General features: G+C 35.1%; 4 protein-coding genes across 5 annotated transcripts; 2 read left to right on the top strand and 2 right to left on the bottom strand.

Moving 5' to 3' along the window:
* The first annotated feature begins 98 nt into the window (after nt 1-98).
* LOC123007151 (PHD and RING finger domain-containing protein 1) lies at nt 99-7,844 on the top strand. 2 transcript variants are annotated; one of them, XM_044402247.1, is made up of 6 exons: nt 99-540; nt 592-1,322; nt 2,835-7,132; nt 7,173-7,276; nt 7,331-7,459; nt 7,515-7,844. In XM_044402247.1, the coding sequence occupies exons 1-6, from the start codon at nt 331-333 to the stop codon at nt 7,644-7,646; spliced, it is 5,604 nt and encodes a 1,867-aa protein (XP_044258182.1). In that variant the 5' UTR covers nt 99-330; the 3' UTR covers nt 7,647-7,844. The 2 variants fall into 2 exon arrangements, with proteins under 2 accessions (XP_044258182.1, XP_044258183.1); XM_044402248.1 differs by having other exon boundaries at nt 7,182-7,276.
* On the bottom strand, nt 7,810-11,453 carry LOC123007154 (lysosomal aspartic protease-like). The gene is made up of 7 exons (XM_044402254.1): nt 11,255-11,453; nt 11,082-11,202; nt 10,908-11,031; nt 10,688-10,806; nt 8,550-8,749; nt 8,132-8,495; nt 7,810-8,081 (listed from the first exon to the last, which is right to left on the bottom strand). The coding sequence occupies exons 1-7, from the start codon at nt 11,314-11,316 to the stop codon at nt 7,920-7,922; spliced, it is 1,152 nt and encodes a 383-aa protein (XP_044258189.1). The 5' UTR covers nt 11,317-11,453; the 3' UTR covers nt 7,810-7,919.
* Nucleotides 11,454-11,593: 140 nt separating this feature from the next.
* Nucleotides 11,594-14,866, bottom strand: LOC123007156. The gene is made up of 3 exons (XM_044402256.1): nt 14,720-14,866; nt 12,460-12,632; nt 11,594-12,406 (listed from the first exon to the last, which is right to left on the bottom strand). Exons 1-3 carry the CDS (start codon nt 14,743-14,745, stop codon nt 12,261-12,263), a joined length of 345 nt encoding a protein of 114 aa, XP_044258191.1. The 5' UTR covers nt 14,746-14,866; the 3' UTR covers nt 11,594-12,260.
* A 1,618-nt stretch (nt 14,867-16,484) lies between these two features.
* LOC123006941 (cAMP-dependent protein kinase catalytic subunit 1) lies at nt 16,485-22,119 on the top strand. The gene is made up of 2 exons (XM_044401889.1): nt 16,485-17,933; nt 19,996-22,119. The coding sequence occupies exon 1, from the start codon at nt 16,860-16,862 to the stop codon at nt 17,919-17,921; it is 1,062 nt and encodes a 353-aa protein (XP_044257824.1). The 5' UTR covers nt 16,485-16,859; the 3' UTR covers nt 17,922-17,933; nt 19,996-22,119.
* The last annotated feature ends 1,043 nt before the right edge of the window (nt 22,120-23,162 follow it).

Raw genomic sequence — 23,162 nt, forward strand, 5'->3', positions numbered from 1 at the left:
AACTTCATGTAATCACATGTGATAACTGTATATTTTAATTTTCTAAGAATTATTTTATATTTGCTGCTAACTTCACTTAGAACAAGTGCTACGAATAGGTGCTACGTCGTTAATGGCTACGATGATGCTACGAATTTTTGCATTTTCAGTAGAAAACTGTCATTAGAAATCTTGTTTGTTATGAGTAAAAACTGTTTAAACTGATTTTCGTCTAAGTAAATCAATAAATAAGTTTATTTCCGGAAAATCTGTAAGTAAATCAAACTATAAACCATCGGTCGCTACATAACTATTATCTTATTATGAATTATTGTAACTTGGATTTAAAAAATGAGTGATGATAGTGATTTCGAACCTCGAAATAAACGGAAAAGGAATATTTGTTGTTTAAATGACAGTCATAGCAGTCCAAGTAGTTCTGCAAGTAGTTCAATAGTGACAACTTCAAGAAAAGGCATCAGACGAAGATATGTAGAAGACACATCAGATTCCGACAGCGAAAGTTCAATCGAGGTCCGCCCTAAAAGAAAAGTCATTCCTGTATGTAAATGCTGCAATAAATTAATGTTTTCTGAAAAAAGTTGTTTTCAGAGAGTAACAAGTGACCCTGAATCAGACAGTTCAGGATCAGTGATAATCCAGCGTCCTAAAAGGCCAGTCAGGGTTGTTAGCGATTCAACGAGTTCTGAGGATTCAGACCATGGCTTTGAAGGAAGTTCTAGCAGCCAATGGGAGACAGACGTGTCTGATGTGGAAACTCCAGAAGCACCCACTGCCAAAGTACAGGACACAGGAGTTGATTCGGACTCCAGTGACGGCCAATCTGAAAAGTGTCCAATTTGTCTTATCTCCTTCACTAATCAGGAAATTGGCACACCTGAATCATGCGACCACATGTTTTGCGTTGATTGTATTCAGGAATGGTCCAAAAACATGAATACTTGTCCTGTAGACAGACAGGAATATCACATGATATTAGTTAGACGGAATTTAAATGGCAGTATTTATCGCGAAGTTCAAGTTCAACCACCAAATCCTCAGAATGAGGTTGATATTCTTGAAGATCCCACTTTTTGTGAAATCTGCGGTTCAAGCGATAGAGAGGATAGAATGCTTTTGTGTGATGGATGCGATTTGGGGTTCCACTTGGAATGTCTAAATCCCCCTCTTGCAGATATTCCAATAGGATCATGGTTTTGTAACGATTGTACTCCTGAGGATTTGGTTGACCCAGAAATTGAATTGTATGAACTTCAGTTGCTTCTAGATGATGCCAATGATTTAGGGAGGCCTAGAAGCAGCCGCAGGACAACATCATCGAGGTGACTTTCGTAATTTATTTATCAACTTTTTGTGTGTGTGTGGTCTTAACTGTTTTCATATGAAGTTTTGGCAAAGTAGTATGTGTAATAAATATTCAGGCTTTTTTACAATTTATTTGTTTCCAATTGCCAAAATCCTTAAACGTTTTGAACAGTAGTATTAACTTGGAAACTATATCGTCGTTGATTGTGAAAAATCTTTTATGTGCAAAAACAAATTGCGTATAAACATCCTGTAGAGCAAGAAATTAGCTTACAGGAGGTAAAAATAAAAAAACAGTCCACGTAAAAGTGCACGTAGCAGGTGTTCTAGAATCAACGACGATACTACACAAGGATTTAAAAAAAGCCTGATCATGGTGTTAAGTTTTTAATAGTTTACATAGCACTTGCAGAGTCAGAGTAGCCAACTAAAAACATAATTTGGAGACTTTGGTTCAAACTTTAAAATTGTAAACTTCTGGCTTTAGGTTATAGACAATTTCTGCAGGTAATAAAAGAGAGACAATTAGTAAGTAATAAAAACACTATTCCTAGTTGTACGTTGTAAAAATGAAACCTTGTTTTGATGAATTTGCACCTTAAAAAAAATGTATCAAAAATTGTAAAAATTCCGGAAAATGACAAATTTAAAACGGTGGTTTACACTCAAAAATTCACTGAATTGAACAAAATGAGAAAATATTTTAATTTTCTCTGCGTTGGTAATTACATGAGCAGTTTGTTTCGATTTTCATTTACAATTTGAAAAAGTGACAATATTGTTCTATTTATCTAAAATTTATAAGTGAATATTAACTACAAATTAAATAACGTTGATAATGAAAAAACGAAATAACTGAAACAAAGATGACGAATTTATCAGGCGATACATTACGTTTAAATTCCAGAGTGAACACAGGCATTTATGAACATTCTGCATCAAAAGTATATATTATACAGAGTGGAACGGAAATATTTGCTAATATTGCAATAAAATGTTCTCTAGACAGAAGTAACATTATTGTTGAAATAATAATATTTCTCAATATTTTAATGCAGCATACAAAGTGCACACACATACAAAAACCATTGCAATTAAGTTTAATGAATGAAGTAAAAGCTAAAAGACTGACAATGTGACAATCCTCTCTGATGTATAGTTTGGACTTTTTTTTGTTTCTTCACTTACGAAAACAAGTCACTGCCTTTTGGGTAAATGTTTCTTGTTCACCCTGTACGAGTTGCTTTTTTCTCAATGTATGCAATTACAACCTTTCTGTTTCCAGGTTCTTAAACGCGCTTTTAATCACTGATTTATTAGAATTATCATTGATGCTTGAAATTGCGCGGAGTTTTGAAGAAATTCTTGATTAAACATGTATCGAAGTCGAACGAGGTCACTGATTTTTTGTAATAATGTTTTTTTTTCTTATTTCAAAATAAACTTTGCAAACCATTTGAATTTTTCTGAAAGTTGGAGTTTTGTGTCTGTCAGTCGAAAAGAAGAAAACCGTCATTTTTAATTAACAGATTAGTACCTCGGACTCGCCAAAGTGAAAGGGTTCGACAACGAATAGCAAATAACCGAAACAACACTGAAGCACTGGTAGACCCTCCTGAACTCGCTCAGGCAGTTTCCAGTACATCGCGCCCAGTTCGACGAGTGAAGAAGAAGAAGAAAAGGAGGAAGAAGAAGAAGTCTTATAAGGTCGTTTATAAAGTGGACAGTGCGACTGGGGAAACAATTGCTGTGAAGAAACGTCGAACGAAAAAACGACGAACGAAGAAACGACGAGTGCGACCAATTCCCACCCCTAAAACCGTTAAAAAAAGGTTAGCTAAGCAGTTGGGGATCTGTGCCCCTAGGAACGTCCCCCAGAATATTCCCGAAATGAGAGTCCAACCACAAGTGAGCAATCTACAATCACAGCGTTACAATGCAGGAATACCAACTTTAAGCATTTTTGGAAATCGCGATGAGTTGGACTTGGTGGTGTCTGAAGATGAAGATGATGGTTTTGGAGTAGTTATTAGACGAGGAATAAGTCGCAGAAGAACGCTAATTAAAAGTATAACTGTTCCTAATTCAGTTTCGAGCAGTACTGATGTCTTGGGGAGCATTTTAGATGTTCAGTCTAAATTTCATTCGAAACATACAAAATTTTCTCTTGGTAAAGACGGAAAATTTACAATGGACAATTCGAAAGACAGAGTATTGAAAGACTTAAATAATTACAATCAATTAGTAAGTCGGCGACCAGCGTCTTATTCGGAAGATGCTCGAAATGACAATGTACCAACTTCCAGTGGTCACAGAAGTTCAAGTCCAGATCAGAACAACACGGCACCGACATCCACCGTCGAAAATAGCAATGTTCCCGCTAGTTCGACTGGAAACATCCAAGAACAATTCGATAATCCACAAGATTACACACAGAGCAATCTCAATACCATTTATGATGTCACTGTGGAGGACAATAGCGTAGCAAAAAAGAAACAAGAAGACGCGTCAGAAGACAACACTCCCAGAAGCGGTACACCTGCTAGCGAATCCGAAATCGATATTTATAGTGACATAGAAACCGTCAGTACTAGTAAAGCAGATGAAGGTGATTTTAAAGCACCTTCACCACTTCCAGCAACTTCTAATACTGGAACCGACGATGAGAATAATGACAGTGAACCTGATATGGTTATTGACACCGATAAACCGAACCCTGAGCCTGAAGAAAATGTTAAAGAAGAAACAACAGTTACCTCGACGGTTGATTCGAATTTGGAAATAAGTCCATTTGCGCAAGATGTGTCTTCATCTTCCGAAATTCAGTCTCAAGCAATTCAGTCATCGAATTTACTTTTCGATGATAAAAAATACGAAGAGAAGTGTGGTGATGACGATGAAGATTCAGAAGATGGCTGTCCAAATTTCAGTATTTATTCCAAAGAGAGTATAACCATGGCGAAAAATACAGACATAAGTATGAGCGTAACTGAAGATGAAGTAAAATCTGACGACGACAAAATGAAATCTGAAGACAATAGAGAAAATGATCAAGTTGGTGAGGTTAGTTCATCACCGGCTCCTAAACCTTTGGAACCCATAAAAGCCGAAGCAGTTATTAGTCAAAGAGTGGAACAAAAGCCTTCTATGAGTACAGGATTATACAGTGATTCAGAAGATGAAACAATTGTAAAAAAGGGAAATTCGTTTGGAATCACAGACATACGCAATATGACTGAAGACATCAGCGAGGAAGAAAGAAGTTACACACCGTGTCTCGATGAGCGCCCCCATACTTTCAAGGAAGGTATCGAAGGTCTAGACACTGAAATGATATCAGATGAGGATCGAAATGACTTTGATGAATCTCACGATCTAAAAACGGCGTCAGACGGAGATGCTCTTGAAATAAATGCAAAAGAATCAGAATTAGACTTCACGCGACCTGAGGATTATGAAGAAGGAGAAATAGTTGACAAATCAAAGGTTAAAAAAGAAGAGGGTAAAAAAGTTAAAGAAGAAAGTGGAAAGAAATCGATAAAAAAGAAGGACGAAAGTGATAAATCTGGAAATAAAGAAAATGAAAATCAAAATACTAAAACAGAATCGACATTTAAAAAATTGAGTAAAAGTAACAAAGAGCGTAATTATCGAGATAAAGATCGAGAAAGGAGCAAATCGAGGGATAAAAAAGACAAAGACTTTAAGAGAGATAAAAAGAAGGAGAAACGTAAAGAAATCGAACGTTATGACGTTAGAGCATTGATAGCTGAAAAGCCGCGACGATTGATCACTAAAGACAAATTTGGACGGGACATAAGAAGAAGTCCTTCTGGTTCAGTAACGAGAACGCCTCCCAGAAGAACAAAGTCGCCATCTCCTTCACCAAAACCGCGCAGATCTCTTTCCAAAGCAAGATCTACGTCGAGAGAAAGAAACAGAAAAAAGAGAAAACGTTCGAAAAATCGTCGTTCGCTATCTCGATCTAAATCAAGATCTACGGATCGAAGACGTTCGCGATCTAAAACGAAGAAAAGAAGGCGTTCACTGAGTAGAGAAAGAAGGAGGAAATCACGTGATAGGTCGAAGGGTAAAACCAAAAAGCACAGGAGTCGCAGTAGACATCGTTCCAGATCTCCGACACCGAAACGGACTAAAGAGTGGTCTAGAAGACATTCAAGAGATTGGACACCTTCTTTGTCACGATCGAGAACTCCAGAACCGCGACATTTAACTCCATCATGGACACCTCCAAGAATTATGGATAATACAGTAAAACCACATAATTTAACTGTCATTTTAACAAACGATGCCAATAAAAAGAAGAAAGATAAAAAAAGAAAATCCGAGAAGAAATCTAAAGAAAATGACAGAGCTAAAAAGAGAAAACGTAACGAACACACTCCGCCACCATCTAAAGAAGTTTTTGCATCTGGCGATAATATCCTAGTTAGTGTGAGTTTTAACAAAGATAATGAAACAAGGGATGTATCTACGAAGAAAAAACGAGAAGTTGAAGAAGTCACTAAAAAAGTTAAAAAGGATAAAACGAAAAAGAAGAAGAAAAATCGCGATTTAACCGGAGTGAAACCAGTGGCTATAATAGATTTGGAAAGGTCGCCTTTCAAAGAATTGACTCCGTCACCTAAAGACATCATTGTGTTAAGCGACAGTGACAACGAAGAAGCGAGGAATTTACAGAAAGCAATCTGCGATTCTTCTCAACAAGGGACAAGTCCAGAGAGATGCGTGAATAATTACACGACAGGTCCCAAGACACCACCTGAACCTCAAGTTAAATTCACGTTGACATCAAAACAAACTCAAATGCGTGCAATATCGAATCCTTTGCATGAGCCCGACGATATTGAGCCTCCAGGTGACGACACCCAAGAGAACGTGGACGGATTACATAAAGGTCCGAATACTCCTCCTGAACCGCCCAATTCACCACCGAGCTCACCAGACGCTTACGATCCCTTCGAACCGACTAAATCTCGATCACCAACACCTGAGCCTCAGGCAACTCAGTCCAGCAATGTGCTAAATATCGACGATAACAGAGACGACAGTATTACAATTAGTACAGAAGTGGAAAAAACAAGCAATTCGATTAGTCAAACTCCGGACGCTCTAAAGTCACATACGCCACCTTTGGCAGACGTCCAACCTGCGGACTCGCAGAGTAGCATTCAAGTCACTCCTGAGTCCAGTTTAAGTAAATCCCCAGAACGTTCCGTCACTGTAACACAGACGACGACGACGAAACCAGTCGCTCAAACCATTCCATTCTCATCATCGGTACCTACTTCTTTAATGACGTCAACGCCGGTTAATACTAGTTTAGCGCTTCCGAGAATTAACATCCTCAATACAACCCTTTTAACACCGGTCCACGTTGCATCGTCTATTCCACAAAGGATCGTTTTGCCAAATACCGTCAAATCGAGTCCAGTGAAAATCTCTCCGACGAAGCCTGCGATCAAAGCGACTCCTATCAAGCCAATGCCTTCCAAAGCTGCAAGGAAATCGAGTAGTCGCAATCAGAACGGAAGCGATATTGCCGATACGAATTTAGGTTTTGATTCGCCGTATTCGCCTGGTTCCAGCGATTACGAGGATTTGTTTGAGCCGCCCGTTGAGACGGCTCCTAAAATAACGTCAAAAGCGAGCACCAATAAGAACGTCAAGTCACCTTCAAAGGTTCAGAATGCGTTCGATGCTCTTTTTGGATCATCACCGTTTAACAAAGCTAAGCCGAAACAGGACAAACCGACGAATAAGTTTAATAAAAAGCCGCCACCTGCTGTTCCTGTTGGTAATAAAGGTAAGTTGCGAACTTAACACGACTGTTTGACCTCTGGTAGTTGCCGCAGGTACTAAACAAGTAGGAGTTAAAATAGATGAAGACAATTTGAAGATTCTAGACGAGCTACCGAATTCTGCCGTTGAGATGCAAGTAAAGGACAAGGTTTGATGATTGTTTTTCAACGGGGGATTTAATCGTAATGTTTTTCTTTTACAGTTTTTGAAGAAATTGAACCGTCAGGAGCGAGTCGTAGAGGAGGTTAAATTGGTGTTAAAGCCACATTACAATAAAAAACATATAAACAAAGAGGAATACAAGGATATTTTAAGAAGAGCTGTTCCTAAGGTAGATAAGGATAATTTTTAGCAAGAAGGGTACGATTGATTTGTTCTTATTTCAGATATGTCACAATAAGTCTGGTGAAATTAATCCGACTAAAATCAAGAATCTTATTGAAGCGTACGTGAAAAAAGTGAGACATAGCAAAAAGGTGACCTCCAGTAGTAGTTCTGTCAATCCCCAGAAAGCTTAGTTGTAATCAACTAATCGTGTACATATAATTTTAATTTAGTGAATCTTCTAAGATTATTTTTTAAAAAGTAGACTAAAAATAAGTTTTATTTATGTGAATCTGCTGAATAAATTTTGTGGACTTTTTCAATGTATCGAAATTTTTAGGCAAATATACATCTGTATATTAAGGAAAACTGCAACAAAACTTTATTAAAGGTATCTACAAGCTTTACAACTTAAAATGGTAGAAATCTACAAAAAAATCTTTGGAATTATATAAACAGAAAACTATTTAAGCAGCGACAGCAAAACCAACTCTGTTATTTCCTAAATCAAACTCTGTATAAAACTTCCCGATGAATACATCGCCCAAAATCCATAGGGGTCCATTTGGTGGGGGAATATCAATCCCCATAAAACCAGATAAGCAAATAGTTTTGCCCATTTGTGCCACCTATAAAACCATTCGAAAATCCACTTCTCCAACATTTACACATTACTCACTCTAAGCACATAGTCTTTTCCCTCTAGCGTGAAATTTTTGCCTCCTAACTTGAAGTCGATCAGTGGTAGGTTGGGAATCAAATTGCAGTCCACCATGTATTCCCCTCCGACAATGGGCGTAGCGCCAATGGCTTTGTTGATTCCTTGAACTTCGCTCACAGGTCCAGCAATTAAACTAGTGCCGGTATCGGCAATCGCCTCGCAACCATTTGCGCAGAACGTGTTTTTGCCAACACTCAAGCTGTCCATCTTGAATTGCCAATAAGCTTGTCTATCAATAGGTAAATAAGTAAAGTCTCCTTTATAGTGAGCAGGATCAGATCCTCCCAAAATGATTTCGCCACCTTGTGGAGCACTTGGATCTCTAAAAATTAATAAATTACCATAATTTTATAATAATTAATGAATTAAAACTGACCTATTAAGGTAGAATGAGAAGACGGGTTGGGCGACTAAATTTTGTTGCATCATATTATAGAAAACTGGAGTGACACCATCAACTGAGATGCGGTTGTAAGCCATTCCTAAAATTCCGTCAAATTTAGCGGCAACAAATGCCAAACCTGGTTCGCTCATGGCTTCTGCAAATGTTTGCTGCTGTACATTCAAACCACCAACCTGAAAGAAAATTAAATATAAAAAATCGACATGAAATTTTGATAACTTCATTATTTTTAAAAATATGACAAAACTACTTAGAACAAAGTTGCACAGTTTGTAGGTCTGAGATAGATGCTCAAACAATGCTGTCCTCGGATTCACCGGAATTAACATCAATTACAGTTTTTTAAAGGGAAGATCTTGTATATTTTATTATTTTTAGATTCCTAATTAAATTGTCTATCAACAAACTGACTAAAGGCCAGTTTCATAGCAGAATTAAAGGGACTTTAAAGTTAATATTTAATTTAATGCTCTTCTAAATTCTATTATGAATCTGGCTCTGACTATTACACAGGCCTGCGATGGTTTTCCTCTAAAAAAACTGAGTAGTAATTTCGGTAAGTATTCAGTATTTAGCTATAAAAATATTTAAAAACATCCATCACGTAAATTTTCTGAAAAAAACGTTTTTTTTTCAATTTTTCTAGTATTACTAGAATTAACTTCTAATTTATTTGTAACAGTATGTTTTAATAGTACTGTTGACATCCAAATATTCACCAACTCGCACTAATTTATCATGATTATCAATATATTTAGAGATACGTGTATCGATTAGATATTTTTGTGATTTTTATGTGATTAAAATAAAAAAGCATTATAAATGGCTTCTCTAAAATGTGTTATTTCTTCAAATAACTTCTGTTACATATGTGAGTTATGTAATACGAAAACAACACCAAAATATTTCTCAATCTATTGCTGGATGTTAAAAAGTGATGACCGAATCGTAACTACAAGAAAAAAAGATTGAACAGGAGTTTTGAAGCAAATAGAAAAACATACGTGTTCTTGATTTACCTCGTTTTGTAAGTCATGTTTAAAACTAACACTGTTCATTTTGTATGTTATCGCTGTATTTTAACTTCATATACCTAAATAACTATAAAGAACAAAAATTATTTGAAGGGGAAAATGAAAGTTATATTTCGCAGACCTGTGTTATTTATTACTAACCTTTGCTTTTAGGCAATTTAAAAATTAAATTAAAGAATAGAACAGTTTTATTCATTTTATCTAAGACAATCAAACGACTGATAACAAAAAAACTGTTCAGTTTTGATCAAAGAAGTATTATGACGTCTTTAAAAGTACTGAAATTATGGCGTAGGGCGTTTTTTATAATTCAGTCTGTATATGCAAATTTTAAGAAAAATATTGAAAGTTACAAAGTCTGGAGCTATACAAACTTATTTTGTCAAATTCTTCAATTCACATTATTTTCTCAAGTTTTTATATTTTACTTTAAGTAATCTTTTCATATATTAATGATGGATAGTTGTTTTTGTACCAACTTTCAGTGAATGACTAAGTAGTAAATATGTGAAAATGAGGGTTTCATTATAAAAATTCCAGTTTTTCTCGAAGAAATAAAATGACCAAAAATGTAAAGTTTGTTTCAATCAAATATCCGATGAAATCACTCTGTTGTATACAATTTTGAAATAAATAATTGGACAATTCTCTTAGAAATGTCTTGTACTGTGCACAATTCAAGAAGTTAACGTTAGCATCACATGTACCATAAAAAGTGTTGCTTCATTTATTGTTTGTAATCAGTCTGTTGTCAACAAACATAAGCGATAATGAAATATTGTTAAAATTAACTCATCTTAGTTAAAAATTTTCCCAATCATGGAGCGTAACAATATCGTTGTTTTACTTGCTTTCACAGCAGAAAAACTACTGAAAAGTGACAAAGTAAATTTGTTACTTTCACAGATGTAGAAAAAATATGAAAGTTTTGTTTAAAAATCATTGAAGCCTGTAATCCACTAAAATATACAATTTATTTAAAAATGAAACACTTATCACTACTTATCAAGTTATCACTCATATGAGTATAATAGAGGTACCTGCATAAAATTCATATAGAATGAATCATTTACTTACTGTAACAACATCGGTTGATAAAAACCCACTCAAACTCCCTGATCCATACTGAATTGCAAAATCAGTCCCGTTTTTCTTGTAGGTTTTTGATTGTGAAGAATCATACTTATTGTGTAGCACTAGAAAACAAGTCTTAATGGAATTCTCGCAATGTTAAATAAATATTTATCATTTTGTGACCTATCATTATCAAGCGAACTTAATAATTGCAAACACTTACAGCAAGCTATGTTTGTATAATGACATTTCTTGGAAGGCACCCATAAATTGGATGATCCGGTGTCAAAAACAACCTTGAAATTCTGCGGGGGGTTCCCAATTGAAATCGGACCGTAATATTGGGCCTGTAATGAATATAAATTAATAAAAACACACACATATGTAACAAAATTACATCTAGATAGTTGGAGAGAGGTTCAGGAGTTGGGCCCCCATATCTCATACGGACTTGTTGTACATGTGTGCCCACTTCTTGTAAACTGCGTCTAGCGGACTTCACCTTATATAAAGGCACTCTGTGTAAACAGTAACTCTTCAGAAGTGTTAAATTACAACAATGTGACCTACCTGACAAAAGCATTTGCAACAAGTACACAAACTATCAAAAATATCACACTTGACCTCAGCATTGTGGTGAGAAAGAGATCGGAATGAACCAACTGAACTTTAACTCTGCCGGCTATTTGTATTTATAAGAACTCCCGCGATAACAAAAAGATTAATAAGAAGATATCAAACTGTTGTTTATTCGAGCAAAATAGTTGGTTATATCGACAAGTACCAATACTACGACATAAAAATTCCCAAATCTGGTCAATAGAATGATGCTGACTTTCTTGCAGTTGAACAATTTTAAAACTGTCAGTAATTGGTGGGTTATCATATTCTGACAAAAAAGAAAACATATTACCGGAAACTAACTCTTTATTACCATACCACTAATTAAATACAATCAGTTTGTACCATAGCAGCAAAACTCCAATGTTTGGAGAACCCTTTATAGAATACTGTTAGTTGCCGAATTTACAACGTGTGTAATCTATGTTTGAGACGAATACAAAAATGAAAGCAGTACAAAATAAGCTATGTTTGATATGAACACATATTCTTTTAGAAACCAGTGTTAGTGAGGTAATGGCAGAGCTGGCTCCTAGAGATTCACCACATTTTACAATAACAAAATTCTTAAATCTTCTAACACACTCAACATGTGCCATAATATCTTACATTAAATTCACAACACAGGACAATAGTAATTATTATTTAGACTGAAAACTAACGTTGATTATGTAAAAAATGAATGTTTAAGTACACAAATGCACCTTAAATTGGCACCCACAACATTAGAACATCGTAACATCGAACTTTCCATATTAGTGGGAATGTGTTAGTAACGATGCCAAAATGAAACTAAAAATAAATGCAATTTTCTAAAAAATCGTGGTGTCATGTAATACAAATACTAAATATGTATAATGTTAGGGCGACTAGTGTACACCAATTTGCAAACCCTAGCATTACACAAGTACGGAAATAAAACATAACTTAATACTAAAAATATTTTCTGTGTTATTTAGGCTGCCACTTCGGCTTCGCCATTCGATTCCGCTTCGGTGGTTTCAGCCAACTTGGCTTTTTTCTCGGGAGTTGCACCTTCGGCTGGAGTTTCGCTGGTAGCATCTCCACCTGTTGATTTCCTCTTCACTGAGCACACTTTATCTAAAATTATAATTTTATAATACATATCTCAAATGACACAATGTTGACTTTACCTGTATCGTCAGCGGCAGCAATAGTTTTCTCCTCAGCTTCTTCTATCCCATTTTCTTTTTCCGCTTCCTCTCCGTTTTCAGCAACTTTTCCATTTTCCGATTTGGAATCCTCTTCAGTAGTTGGTTCCTCGGTTTTGGATTTGTCAACTTCTTCGACGGTGGATTGGACTTCTCTGCAAAGTAATGACAATATAAGATTTCACGGTGACTAGAATTAGATTTATCGTGGTTTGAACAATTGTTTAAAAACCGATTCACGATTCGCTTAACGAACCATATCGGTAAATTTCAAACGCACGCAATGACCTCTTCGCACAAAATTATAAAGAAAAATTTTCTCAGCTTGTGAAAATTAATACAGCGAAATTGGGTCGTTCACCTCTAAACACTTTAAAACTTCAACATTAATACAACACATTCCATTGATTCTAAAATTTATTCTATCTTATTAATTAATTTCTACCACGAATTTGTCAAGGAAATGTTTTTTATAAAAATTTACACAATTCTAGCTAAAAGTGCTAATGAACCACAAACATGCAGTTACGCTTTCAAGGCTAGACACAAGGCAAGAATTCAATATTGGACATCTTTAAAATACCAAAAATTTTCCTTCATTTTATTTATTTATTTATTTATTTTTTTTTTTTGGGAAACTGAAGTATATTACAAACTGTTTACCAAATTTAGGTATGTCATTCAATCTTACGACACTGTAGGATGATGCATTTGTATGAATTTGATCTGTCTTTGTAGGTTTTAAAATTTTACCGTGTGATTGTAATCACTTGTAATGAAAGTCAACAAATTCCATGCAGAAACATCAACAGGTAATTTGACAAATTTGTCAAGACTAGTTCACACAAAAGCATTATTTGTGATAGCTGGAAAGATTCATTGTGCTTAAAAGGGGGTAGGAGTTATCAATAAAGTAGATAAATCGATCATTTTTACTTATTCTCACATCCGGACATTTACATGCACTTCTGTAATAAGTACTCAGCGTTTCAAATCAATATATCGAACCATTTCAAATGCGATACTTTCAGTCATGAATTAGTGAAAACCCGTTCTTAAATAGAAAACATGCATTTGAGCCGTCAATAACGATCACAACCAAAAGGTCAATTTGATGTAAAGTTAGCTACATGCACTAGAATTTAAACTTGCTTCAAGAATCTTCTATTATATATACACACTTTTCATTCTTGAATGTCTCGGTGTTTTCATGAACCCTTAGATTTTTACCAAAAATTACAATTTTGTCGATTATAGAATTGTCACACACCTTTTGAAACCGTTTAATGATACTTTTTGTACAAAAATTGAGGTGTTTAAAATGATTTCACTCAGAGTGTGCAATGTCAACTTAATTTCACATTTAAATTTAGCGCCAGTTCGCAACAGATCGATTTTTGAAATTACCACCACAGACAATTTTTTTTAAATATAAATAAACAAATTAATAAATATAAACAAATTATTTTTAAGGAAACTAAACAAAAAAATTTTTCATTCTTTAAATAGTATTAAGATCATTTTAGCAATCCTGAAATTACTTTGAACCAAGTTTCTCTGTATGAAGAACGCTTTTGTTTTTGATGGCCTACTTCTTTAGTGACGCTGCTGAGTCAAAAGTCAAACAAACGACTGTGAGAATGAGAAACTTCACGTTTCCGGTCATGACGTTTAAAAAAGCGAATCACTACACGGTTTCGTTGCGATGCGCGGTCAAAAAACTTGAATTAACGACATAAAAAATTTCATGAATCCAAATTTCTAATTTAACAAGTGGCGTCCTTGATCAAGTAGCGCAAACAAACGATAGAGGGACCACTCTGTATAGTTAATTATTTCAGCCGGCACTTGTTTATTTACATTTCCTAAGCACTCGAGAAAACTCACTGTAACTGAAAACAGCCGATTTCGTATAAAACGGATCCTTACAGGGTTGATTGCATGAGTACGCTGATAACTGATAAGTGGTGAAAACGGTTGCAGAAAGTGGCGTCAAGCTTCCCGGAAGTGAAGAACAAATGCCGTTATTTCACGAATTGGGGTAGCAAAAATGGGAAAAAATACTGAAATACTGTCGAAACAAGCATGAATGAAATGTTATCGAACCGGTCGCGCCGGAATTACCGGCTTTTCTAACACCTCCAAACCGCCATTTTGCCGAGATGCCGCCAAAAACAAAGACCGGTGAAAATCGATGTTTTTCAATGAACAAAAGCAACATTTCTATAAAACATGAACTTACTTTTGTTGAGTTGTCTTATCTGCCATATTTTTGTCGTGTGGGACGATGTTTTTCAAAAAAAAATAGCAAAAACTAAGAGCGTGCACACCAACGTATACAAGCAAGCGAAACGATAGAGAAAATGTGAGACAGAAATAGAGAAAGGAAACCTTGCCAACGAGCCTTGCCATTGGTCGATTGCTTCGAGGTAAACAGATTCGGCTATAATCGGTTACGATCGGCGTGGAAATTTTTTGGCCGTTATAACTAAATTTATTTTATTGCCGTTATAATTTTATTTAAATATAGAACTTGCACAATATTGATCGAAAGTAGCGTTTAGAAAATGATCGTGCTTTGCCATACGATACCTTACCGATTTATTAAACGATTAGTATCTATAGAACAGAGATGATCAGCAGTTGGAGAGGGGTTTCTTTTTTTGTGCAAAGCTTTTGCATCCTTCCCTATCTCTTGAGTTAACCGCCCTCTATTTACAATAATTAATTTTTTTCTTTCATTTCCAGTTAATCGCCACCTCCGCTGATATAAAGATCAAGAACAATACCTCATAGGTTTGACTCAGGTTAATGCACTTTTGTTCTTTTGTACCTCAATGTAGGTTCAAGCAATAAAAAAAGAGGGAAATAGACAGGCAGGAAGGAGGAAGCAAGCTACATACAGAGTGTTTTTTAAAGGCATGTACAAAAAACGTGAAATTGGTGATCAAATGATAATACATTTTTGTTAGGCGTAATGAACTTTTTTGGCCCGATTTCAAGCCACTCAGGACTGACTGCCAAATTACTTTTCAATTTTGACGTCAGTTTTGTAACATAACTTTTGACAGACTAGCAACTTGCGACACTTACGATCATTTAATAAGAATCATATTTTAATTAGCAATGAATTTGATGTTTGTAAACTTAGTTCTACATATAATCAATAAAATCTAATAAAACGAATTTGCGCGCTATGTTTTGCGCGTTTTGATTGGTTTAAAGTTACCGATACTTCAACGATCAGTCATTAATCACAACAGCCAAATGTACTTGCGTAAGCAAACGCGCACTAGACTTCTCACTTGAATTTAAGGCTGCAATAATAATAATAATACATGTTTTTGCACGACGGGGATAGAAATCAAATTTTCTTATTCCAAAACTATGGCAGAAGTCAAGTCAAAAAAATATTTAGTAAATGCACCACTGGAGAATTGAATTGCTAATAATATACTGTTGTTTAATCCTTATTAGTTTTTATTATTTATTTGCTTTCTGTACCAATCTAATAAAAATTTAATTAACAAACTTTTTTATATGCAACCAGTTATACACTTATGCGTAAAAAATAAATTGATAATTTTCAAAACAAGGTTGTCAAACACGTATGGGCTTTTAGGCTTTATTTAGGTACACAAATGTAATAAACGGCGTTGCACTGCGTTTACAATTTGTCTGAGTACTAAAGTTCTCACTCTGTATATTAATAAATTAATTTTCAAGTGGGCAGTGTCGTTGTCAAATATGTCATATTTGACGTTTTGTAGTTCAAGATTTGAAAGGTTTTAACCTCTTTTTTCATGAAAATTTACCAAGGACTGTGTCAAGGGCCATTGTAATATATAAAATTGTAGAAAAACGTTTTTTAGACACTCGAAGCACTTATTTTTACGTTTAATAGAACATAATGTTTGAATTATTTGAAGTCTCAGTGAATTCAAATCTCCCGGAGTGTGATAACTGTTTAGAGCGTTGTCCGCTTGAAGGTATTACCATCCATGAGGTGGAGTCCTCTGTTGGCGAGCCCCAAAATCATGTAATTGACTTGCGACCGAGTGGCTGAGCTTCAATCCCCAAATGAAGTGAAAATCTGGGCACTTGGTAGCCATTTTATCGTTTGATCAGTGGTTTTTCGACGAATTATCACAGTGTATTTACTTTTTGTGTTGCACCTTTATCTGTCTAATCAGCGGCTGTGACTCAATAGTGCGTCTTTAATATCGTAGAGATAAAGAAACTCCAAACAGAATGCGTGTGTACGAATTGTGTTGACACAGGACAAATCGCGACATCCGCTCTTGCATCCGAGATCATCCTTGGTGCTTCAGGCGGGGTGTAGAAATCAACTCGAAGCCCTGGAAGGTTTAAAAGTCCAAACCATGGGCAACAATGCCGCAACGGCAAACAAAAAGGTCGACTCTGCCGAGAGTGTGAAGGAATTCCTCGACCAGGCGAAGGAGGATTTCGAGGAGAAATGGAAGAAAAACCCAACAAACACCGCCTGTCTGGACGATTTCGAGCGCATCAAGACCCTCGGCACGGGCTCTTTCGGGCGCGTCATGATCGTACAGCATAAACCCACGAAGGAGTATTACGCCATGAAAATCCTCGACAAACAGAAAGTGGTCAAACTGAAACAGGTGGAGCACACCCTCAACGAGAAACGCATTCTGCAGGCCATCAGTTTTCCATTTCTCGTCAGTCTGCGGTTTCACTTCAAAGACAATTCTAACCTGTACATGGTGCTGGAGTATGTGCCCGGAGGTGAGATGTTTTCGCATCTCAGGAAAGTCGGACGCTTCTCCGAGCCACATTCGAGATTTTACGCTGCCCAAATTGTGCTTGCATTCGAATACTTGCACTACCTAGATCTGATTTACAGAGATCTGAAACCGGAGAATCTTCTAATCGACTCGCAGGGCTACCTCAAGGTCACTGATTTCGGCTTCGCGAAGCGCGTCAAGGGCCGCACTTGGACCCTGTGCGGCACGCCGGAGTATCTCGCCCCCGAGATCATCCTCAGCAAGGGCTACAACAAGGCGGTGGACTGGTGGGCGCTCGGTGTGTTGGTGTATGAAATGGCGGCTGGATATCCTCCCTTTTTCGCCGATCAACCCATCCAGATTTACGAGAAAATTGTCTCGGGGAAAGTACGTTTTCCTTCACATTTCGGTTCCGACCTCAAGGATCTGCTTCGTAACCTACTCCAAGTGGACCTTACTAAGCGTTACGGGAATTTGAAAGCCGGCGTTAACGACATCAAAGGGCACAAGTGGTTTGCGTCGACTGATTGGATCGCGATTTTTCAGAAGAAGATTGAGGCTCCCTTCATACCCAGGTGCAAGGGACCGGGAGATACAAGTAATTTCGACGATTACGAGGAGGAAGCGTTGCGTATCTCTTCGACGGAGAAGTGCGCCAAGGAATTCGCGGAGTTCTGAATTTTTTTATGTGTAAGTAGCCTTGCCATTTCCTCAGGCTATTGACGGACTTCCAGCCTTGTGTTTTGTAAGGTTGGTGACTCTGCACCACATTAGTTTCTTTCAATTTAACACAGGGGACTTATCGAATCCTATACAAGTATTATGTGATGGAGATTTTAATGTATTATAATTTTATTGTGGTTAGTTTTATTTTTAATCATTGTAAATATTGTATAATAGCCGGGTTAGGTTGCACTATTTACATTAAATAGTGGGCAGTTTATTTCTATTTCTCTTTTTAAAATCCGTGGGTGCAGAGTGTCCAATCTAAGCTGTGAATTCGCATTATGGTACAAACCTATCTTTTTAATTGTAAGATCAAGACCTTTAGCGACAATTGCCTGTCACACATTAACTTTCGACTTCCATAGTACTCTGATTCAATTATTGTTAGTAAATTGACAAAAACAATTTTATTTTATTCATAAAGCACCCAAATATGTCTCCTAGTCACTACTATGTAGTTACTATACATTTATTGTTATTAATAATGGTTATCACATTATGTATTCATACAAATGCAATATAAATAGTGAAAGAGTTTTTGTTCATTTATTTTATGAAAAAAAAAACACTAGCAAAAATTACAGCAAATTTCACATAAAATACACAAAAATCCTGATGCGTAATCTGATTGACGTTTTTTTATTTCTATTACACCTTATTTCAAGATGGTAAGGATGTTCAAAAAATAATTGTAAATTGCATGTAAAGGTACGAGTCCAAGGCCAAAATTTATTAATGTTCGACGTTTTCAGTTTTTACTAAAAATTGGGACAACCGTTATTTATTTATACACACATTTCACATTTATTTTAAAGAATAAAAGTTTTTTTTATTCCCTGGGATTGTTTTGGTTTTTGTAATGAATATAGCAATTACATTTCTGATCAAAGTGGTTTGTGACTTTGAAACTAAGTTGGCGACACTAAATAAGGTAGGAGTGTCAAAAGTATTACCAAATACAAACGCTAACACCTGAAACAATTTGATATCATAAGTTAGAAGAATTAATAATACAAATTTCACAATTATTTTTACGTTATTCAATGTTCCCAACTTAATTTTGAAGTTATAGCCCACTTTGATCAGAAATTTTGTTGAACGCACAGTTTTTCAATTTCTTGCATCCTCAGTGCATACTTTCTTTTCAAATAATGTTACTCACAACTGTCGAGTATATTTTTTTACCTAGTGCCATAAAATGATTTGAAGCAATTACCATTTTTTAAAGTGACCTAAGGGTACGAGATAAACGTTGTCAATAATTAGATTCAGATGTAGTAAAGTTTCCTTTGAAAGATTTTCAATGATAATGACTTACTATATTTTTTAAATAACGCTAAAAAAGCTTTTTATCGCTCTAGCATGTACATCTCGGGACCTTGACTTACTTTATCCAGTTGGTATTTTTTTTTAGATATTTTTAAACATTTGTACCAAATTTGTCTGTGATGAGACCATCTTCGTTTTTGTCAAATTTTAAATTAAAAAAGAGTGGATTTACGTTATAATAATATTAATAGAAATCTTTGCGTAATAAAAAGGGGGAGATGTTGGGCGAGTTCGCGAAACAGTTGCAGTGGGATCGACTTAATAGTAAACAGATTTCATCATCTCTAAACATGACAATTTAAATAAAATTAAAATTAAACAGAGTTTAATAATTTGTCTATTTCAAAAACATTCTGATGAAAGGGTGGTCATTCGCAAAATTGTGTTTTGATTGGTGTTTTTTTTTTCGGTAAAAGCAAAGCAGGTTGTGTGGGTTTACTCTTGTTAGGTCATCAAAAAATAAATTTGTCAATTGAATAAACTGTAAAACCAGAAATAGGCAGCGCTTATTAACTTCATGGTTTATTTATACTTTGTTTTCAGTTGGTATTTCGATTTACTTATAATTTGTTGAATTTTAACAAATTTGATCTATTTAAAAATCATGCAGAAAAGAATCAAATTAACTTTCCATTTATTTATTATGTTTATTTAATTTTGATGAAAATGAGAGTCTAATAAAATGTTCTCGTTTCAGCAAGAGATTTGGGGAAAATCCGGGATTCAGGACACAGAACACATTCAGTGAGTGTTCTTGAAACGTGTAGTTTCGTCAGAATTCTCTCCATCTTAATAATATTTATTTTTGTGTTAAGTGAAGTGTTGGTTCTTTTCTGTATTTTCTTCCATTTTGATCATTAATTAATTGTGGGCAACATGTGGTAGAATGAGGAAAAATAATTTTTATTGTGATAATTTAGTTGGAGAAAAACACCAAATTTACCCTGTAAATATCCTAATGGTATCAAGTAATTATTTTTTGAACATTTCAAAGTGATTGGCGCTGGTATTCCGGGTGTGAATTTTTCGAGAATTAGGGCGACAACTGCTATGGTTCACGCTACATTGATTAAAGCGCACTAATTCTTTATAAATGTGCACCTCGTTGGAAACTAAGACCACGTCGATAAACCAGTTTGCCATATTTTGTGAATTGAATTATTTTTAGTTTGTATAATATAGTATTGCGTAACATTGATTGTTATTTTATTTATATTGGAAGTGGTCGTATGGATATTAGGAAGTTTCGTGTTTCATTGTCGCCCATGTTTTGAGAGATTTGTATGTACTTTTAGTGTAGTTTATTTTTACGTTACCTACCTGTGTTTTTTGGTGCTTTGCGAAAATAGCTTTATTTCTTTAATGAGATGTTGAACACATAATAAATAGGTACAGTGTTAAGAATATGTTTGACCATACTTCATAGTGTCTGCATCTCCTGATATAGACATTTTTCCTTACCTAGCGATTCGACCTTAAGACAATGCAGCGTTTTATAAAACGGGTAGGCGACATTTGTCACTCTGAAAATAGCTTCTGTTTATAAAAACAGACATGTATCTTACATAGTAATGACTATTTTAGTTACATTGTGATTAGGGACATCAAGAAGTGATGCAAGGTCAATTTTACTTTTACCGATAAGGCATTTGCAGGGGTCGAATCGGTATATGCGTTAGCTACACAAATGACAGTGGCTGGATTGAGCAAAAGATTGACAAAATTAATATTTAGTCTCATATAACACACCCTTCGAATATCTGTAATGTAGGAAAAATAACTAGTTTTCGGTAAAAATATTTATTTCCATGTATTGGGTTGTTGCTGATTAACGGGCTATGAAGGATTTTCATCAACTTTAAAGGTTTGATAATAGAGTTGATAATTTGATGATTGCGACATTTATAACCGGATTAGCTTAGGGATCTGTTAAAAAAAATCATGGAAATGTTTGCATTCATTTTCTGGCATTTTACAGACTATAGTTTTATTTTTTGAGATTAAAGGAATTTGTGTCATCTGTTGCTCGTTCGTCCATCAAGTACCACTCGATATTTTCGAAAGCGCGTCTCTGATCGTTTTGCAAATGTTGTAAATATATTTCATAAAAGTCTTAATTCGCGGCTTCGTTTCGACGTGCGAAAACAGTGTGAATGGAAAGAAAGTTTGCTGCGAAACCGATCCTTGTTCCTTTCCATTGTACATCATGTAATCGTTAGAATCCGACTGCAAGTGCTTCTAGAGTATGTAAATGTATGTATTTCATCAACACTGTCACTCCATCGATTCACACACACATACACTTTATGGTTATTAATATTATTATAATTGATAAGTAATTGTGCTTTACAAATCCCGTTGTGTCCAAAAAGCGCTGATCGGTCTTAGTAGATAGCCTTTATAGGAATTGGAAACACATGTGTACATTTTATCGTAGATATAGGCCTTACTTTTGGGGTTCGTGTAGCGAGGGTGTATTCCATTTGCGATAGCATACATGGACGCACCGGACAATATTCTAAAACACATCATTTTTATCGTTTGTATTTGTTTCTTCGTTATCAAACGTGGGCGTTACTCGAACCTCATACAGGACGTTGCAGTCGATCAGTAAGTACGTTATTAATGTATTCAAAAATTGAAATGTTTTGCAGAGGATGTGTATTTTTATGTTTGTTGTATCATGTTGAGTTTACCTGTATAGATTTTTGTCCTATAACTAATGCTACCTATGAAATATTGTCATTTAGCGCGCTGTTCTTTAAAAACCAGTTTTAAAATGTTGTTTTGAACAAATTAAGGAATAAAACAAAGACTCCTATATGACGTCTTTTATTTAATTTTTTTATTTACCCACAGCAATTTAACTAGTTATCGTGTTTTCGATCAAATTGGATTCTTGAAAATTCTGCCTTGTATCTTTTTAGTTGAAAAGAATGTTTTTTATATGGAAGGAGGAACCGTTTGCATAACGAGTTTATTGAGTGGGAAAAATAAATTTAATTTAACTTTCACAGTTGATAATGTTGCGTAATGATATGAGGACAAAAAATGCCTATCTAAAACACATTTTGTTTATTCTGTTATTTCTTAAATTTACGACTGTTGCATGTAATAAAACTTATTACCAAAATTTCAACTGCTACGTTTTTTATGAATTTATTAAAAATTCCAGTTGAGTGGTGCTAAGGCATTGAAAGTAACAATATAATTCAGTAAAAAAGGTCAGGGTTGCAAAATAGGTTGTAGTGAAGTTTTTTTGTCGCAGAACTATTTTTTGTATATTTGTATGAAATACACAGATACAGGGTAAAATTTTAGTGTGGTTTAATAAAAGAAGTCGTCAGATCTAAACATTTAATAAGTTTATAAACAACAATATTATGCATTTTTCAATTTTTTGTCGAAATTCCTTAAATTTATGTTATGAGGACAACAGGTGTTTCAACACAGAAAAGCGCCGCGACGACGATGACTATTAATAGAAAAAGACGTGTGCTGTATTATGAGATCTCTGTTCTAACTTTGTGGCCAGACAATTCTAAATATTATGTGTCGGAGTTTTAATTTTGGTTGAAAAAGTTTGGATTTCAAAAAATTGATGGGCCTCATCGGTCAATACCTGTCAATCGTATGAATATAATATCCTGCCAGTATTTTCCTTTTAGTAAAGCTACTTTTGGGTGTGTTGGAAGAGTTTAGTTTTACTAACAATGGACGAAGTAGTCTATATTAGCATATTGTATCAAATTTGTAAAATCAATAAATACGTAATTTTACACCAATTTATTAGTTTTTATAAGCGAGATGGCTCAAGGATATTTCAGCTAATACTTTTAATCTAATTATTTTGAAAGGAATATT

The sequence above is a fragment of the Tribolium madens genome, unplaced genomic scaffold (assembly GCF_015345945.1).
Source record: "Tribolium madens isolate multiple individuals breed KSU strain unplaced genomic scaffold, Tmad_KSU_1.1 Scaffold_3;HRSCAF=73;Tcas5.2_LG2, whole genome shotgun sequence".
In the NCBI taxonomy this organism is placed as follows: domain Eukaryota; kingdom Metazoa; phylum Arthropoda; class Insecta; order Coleoptera; family Tenebrionidae; genus Tribolium; species Tribolium madens.

Bases quoted from the DNA above. Each gene is read 5' to 3' on its own strand.
- LOC123007151 (XM_044402247.1), top strand. From the start codon at position 331: ATGAGTGATGATAGTGATTTCGAACCTCGAAATAAACGGAAAAGGAAT. The intron at 541-591 runs GTATGTAAATGC...AGTTGTTTTCAG, and splicing joins CTAAAAGAAAAGTCATTCCT to AGAGTAACAAGTGACCCTGA. The intron at 7,460-7,514 runs GTAGATAAGGAT...TTCTTATTTCAG, and splicing joins TAAGAAGAGCTGTTCCTAAG to ATATGTCACAATAAGTCTGG.
- LOC123007154 (XM_044402254.1), bottom strand. From the start codon at position 11,316: ATGCTGAGGTCAAGTGTGATATTTTTGATAGTTTGTGTACTTGTTGCA. The intron at 11,032-11,081 runs GTAATTTTGTTA...TATTCATTACAG, and splicing joins CTCTCTCCAACTATCTAGAT to GCCCAATATTACGGTCCGAT. The intron at 8,082-8,131 runs GTGAGTAATGTG...ATGGTTTTATAG, and splicing joins GAAAAGACTATGTGCTTAGA to GTGGCACAAATGGGCAAAAC.
- LOC123007156 (XM_044402256.1), bottom strand. From the start codon at position 14,745: ATGGCAGATAAGACAACTCAACAAAA. The intron at 12,633-14,719 runs GTAAGTTCATGT...ATTACTTTGCAG, and splicing joins GATAAGACAACTCAACAAAA to AGAAGTCCAATCCACCGTCG. The intron at 12,407-12,459 runs GTAAAGTCAACA...TTATAATTTTAG, and splicing joins TGCTGCCGCTGACGATACAG to ATAAAGTGTGCTCAGTGAAG.
- LOC123006941 (XM_044401889.1), top strand. From the start codon at position 16,860: ATGGGCAACAATGCCGCAACGGCAAACAAAAAGGTCGACTCTGCCGAG.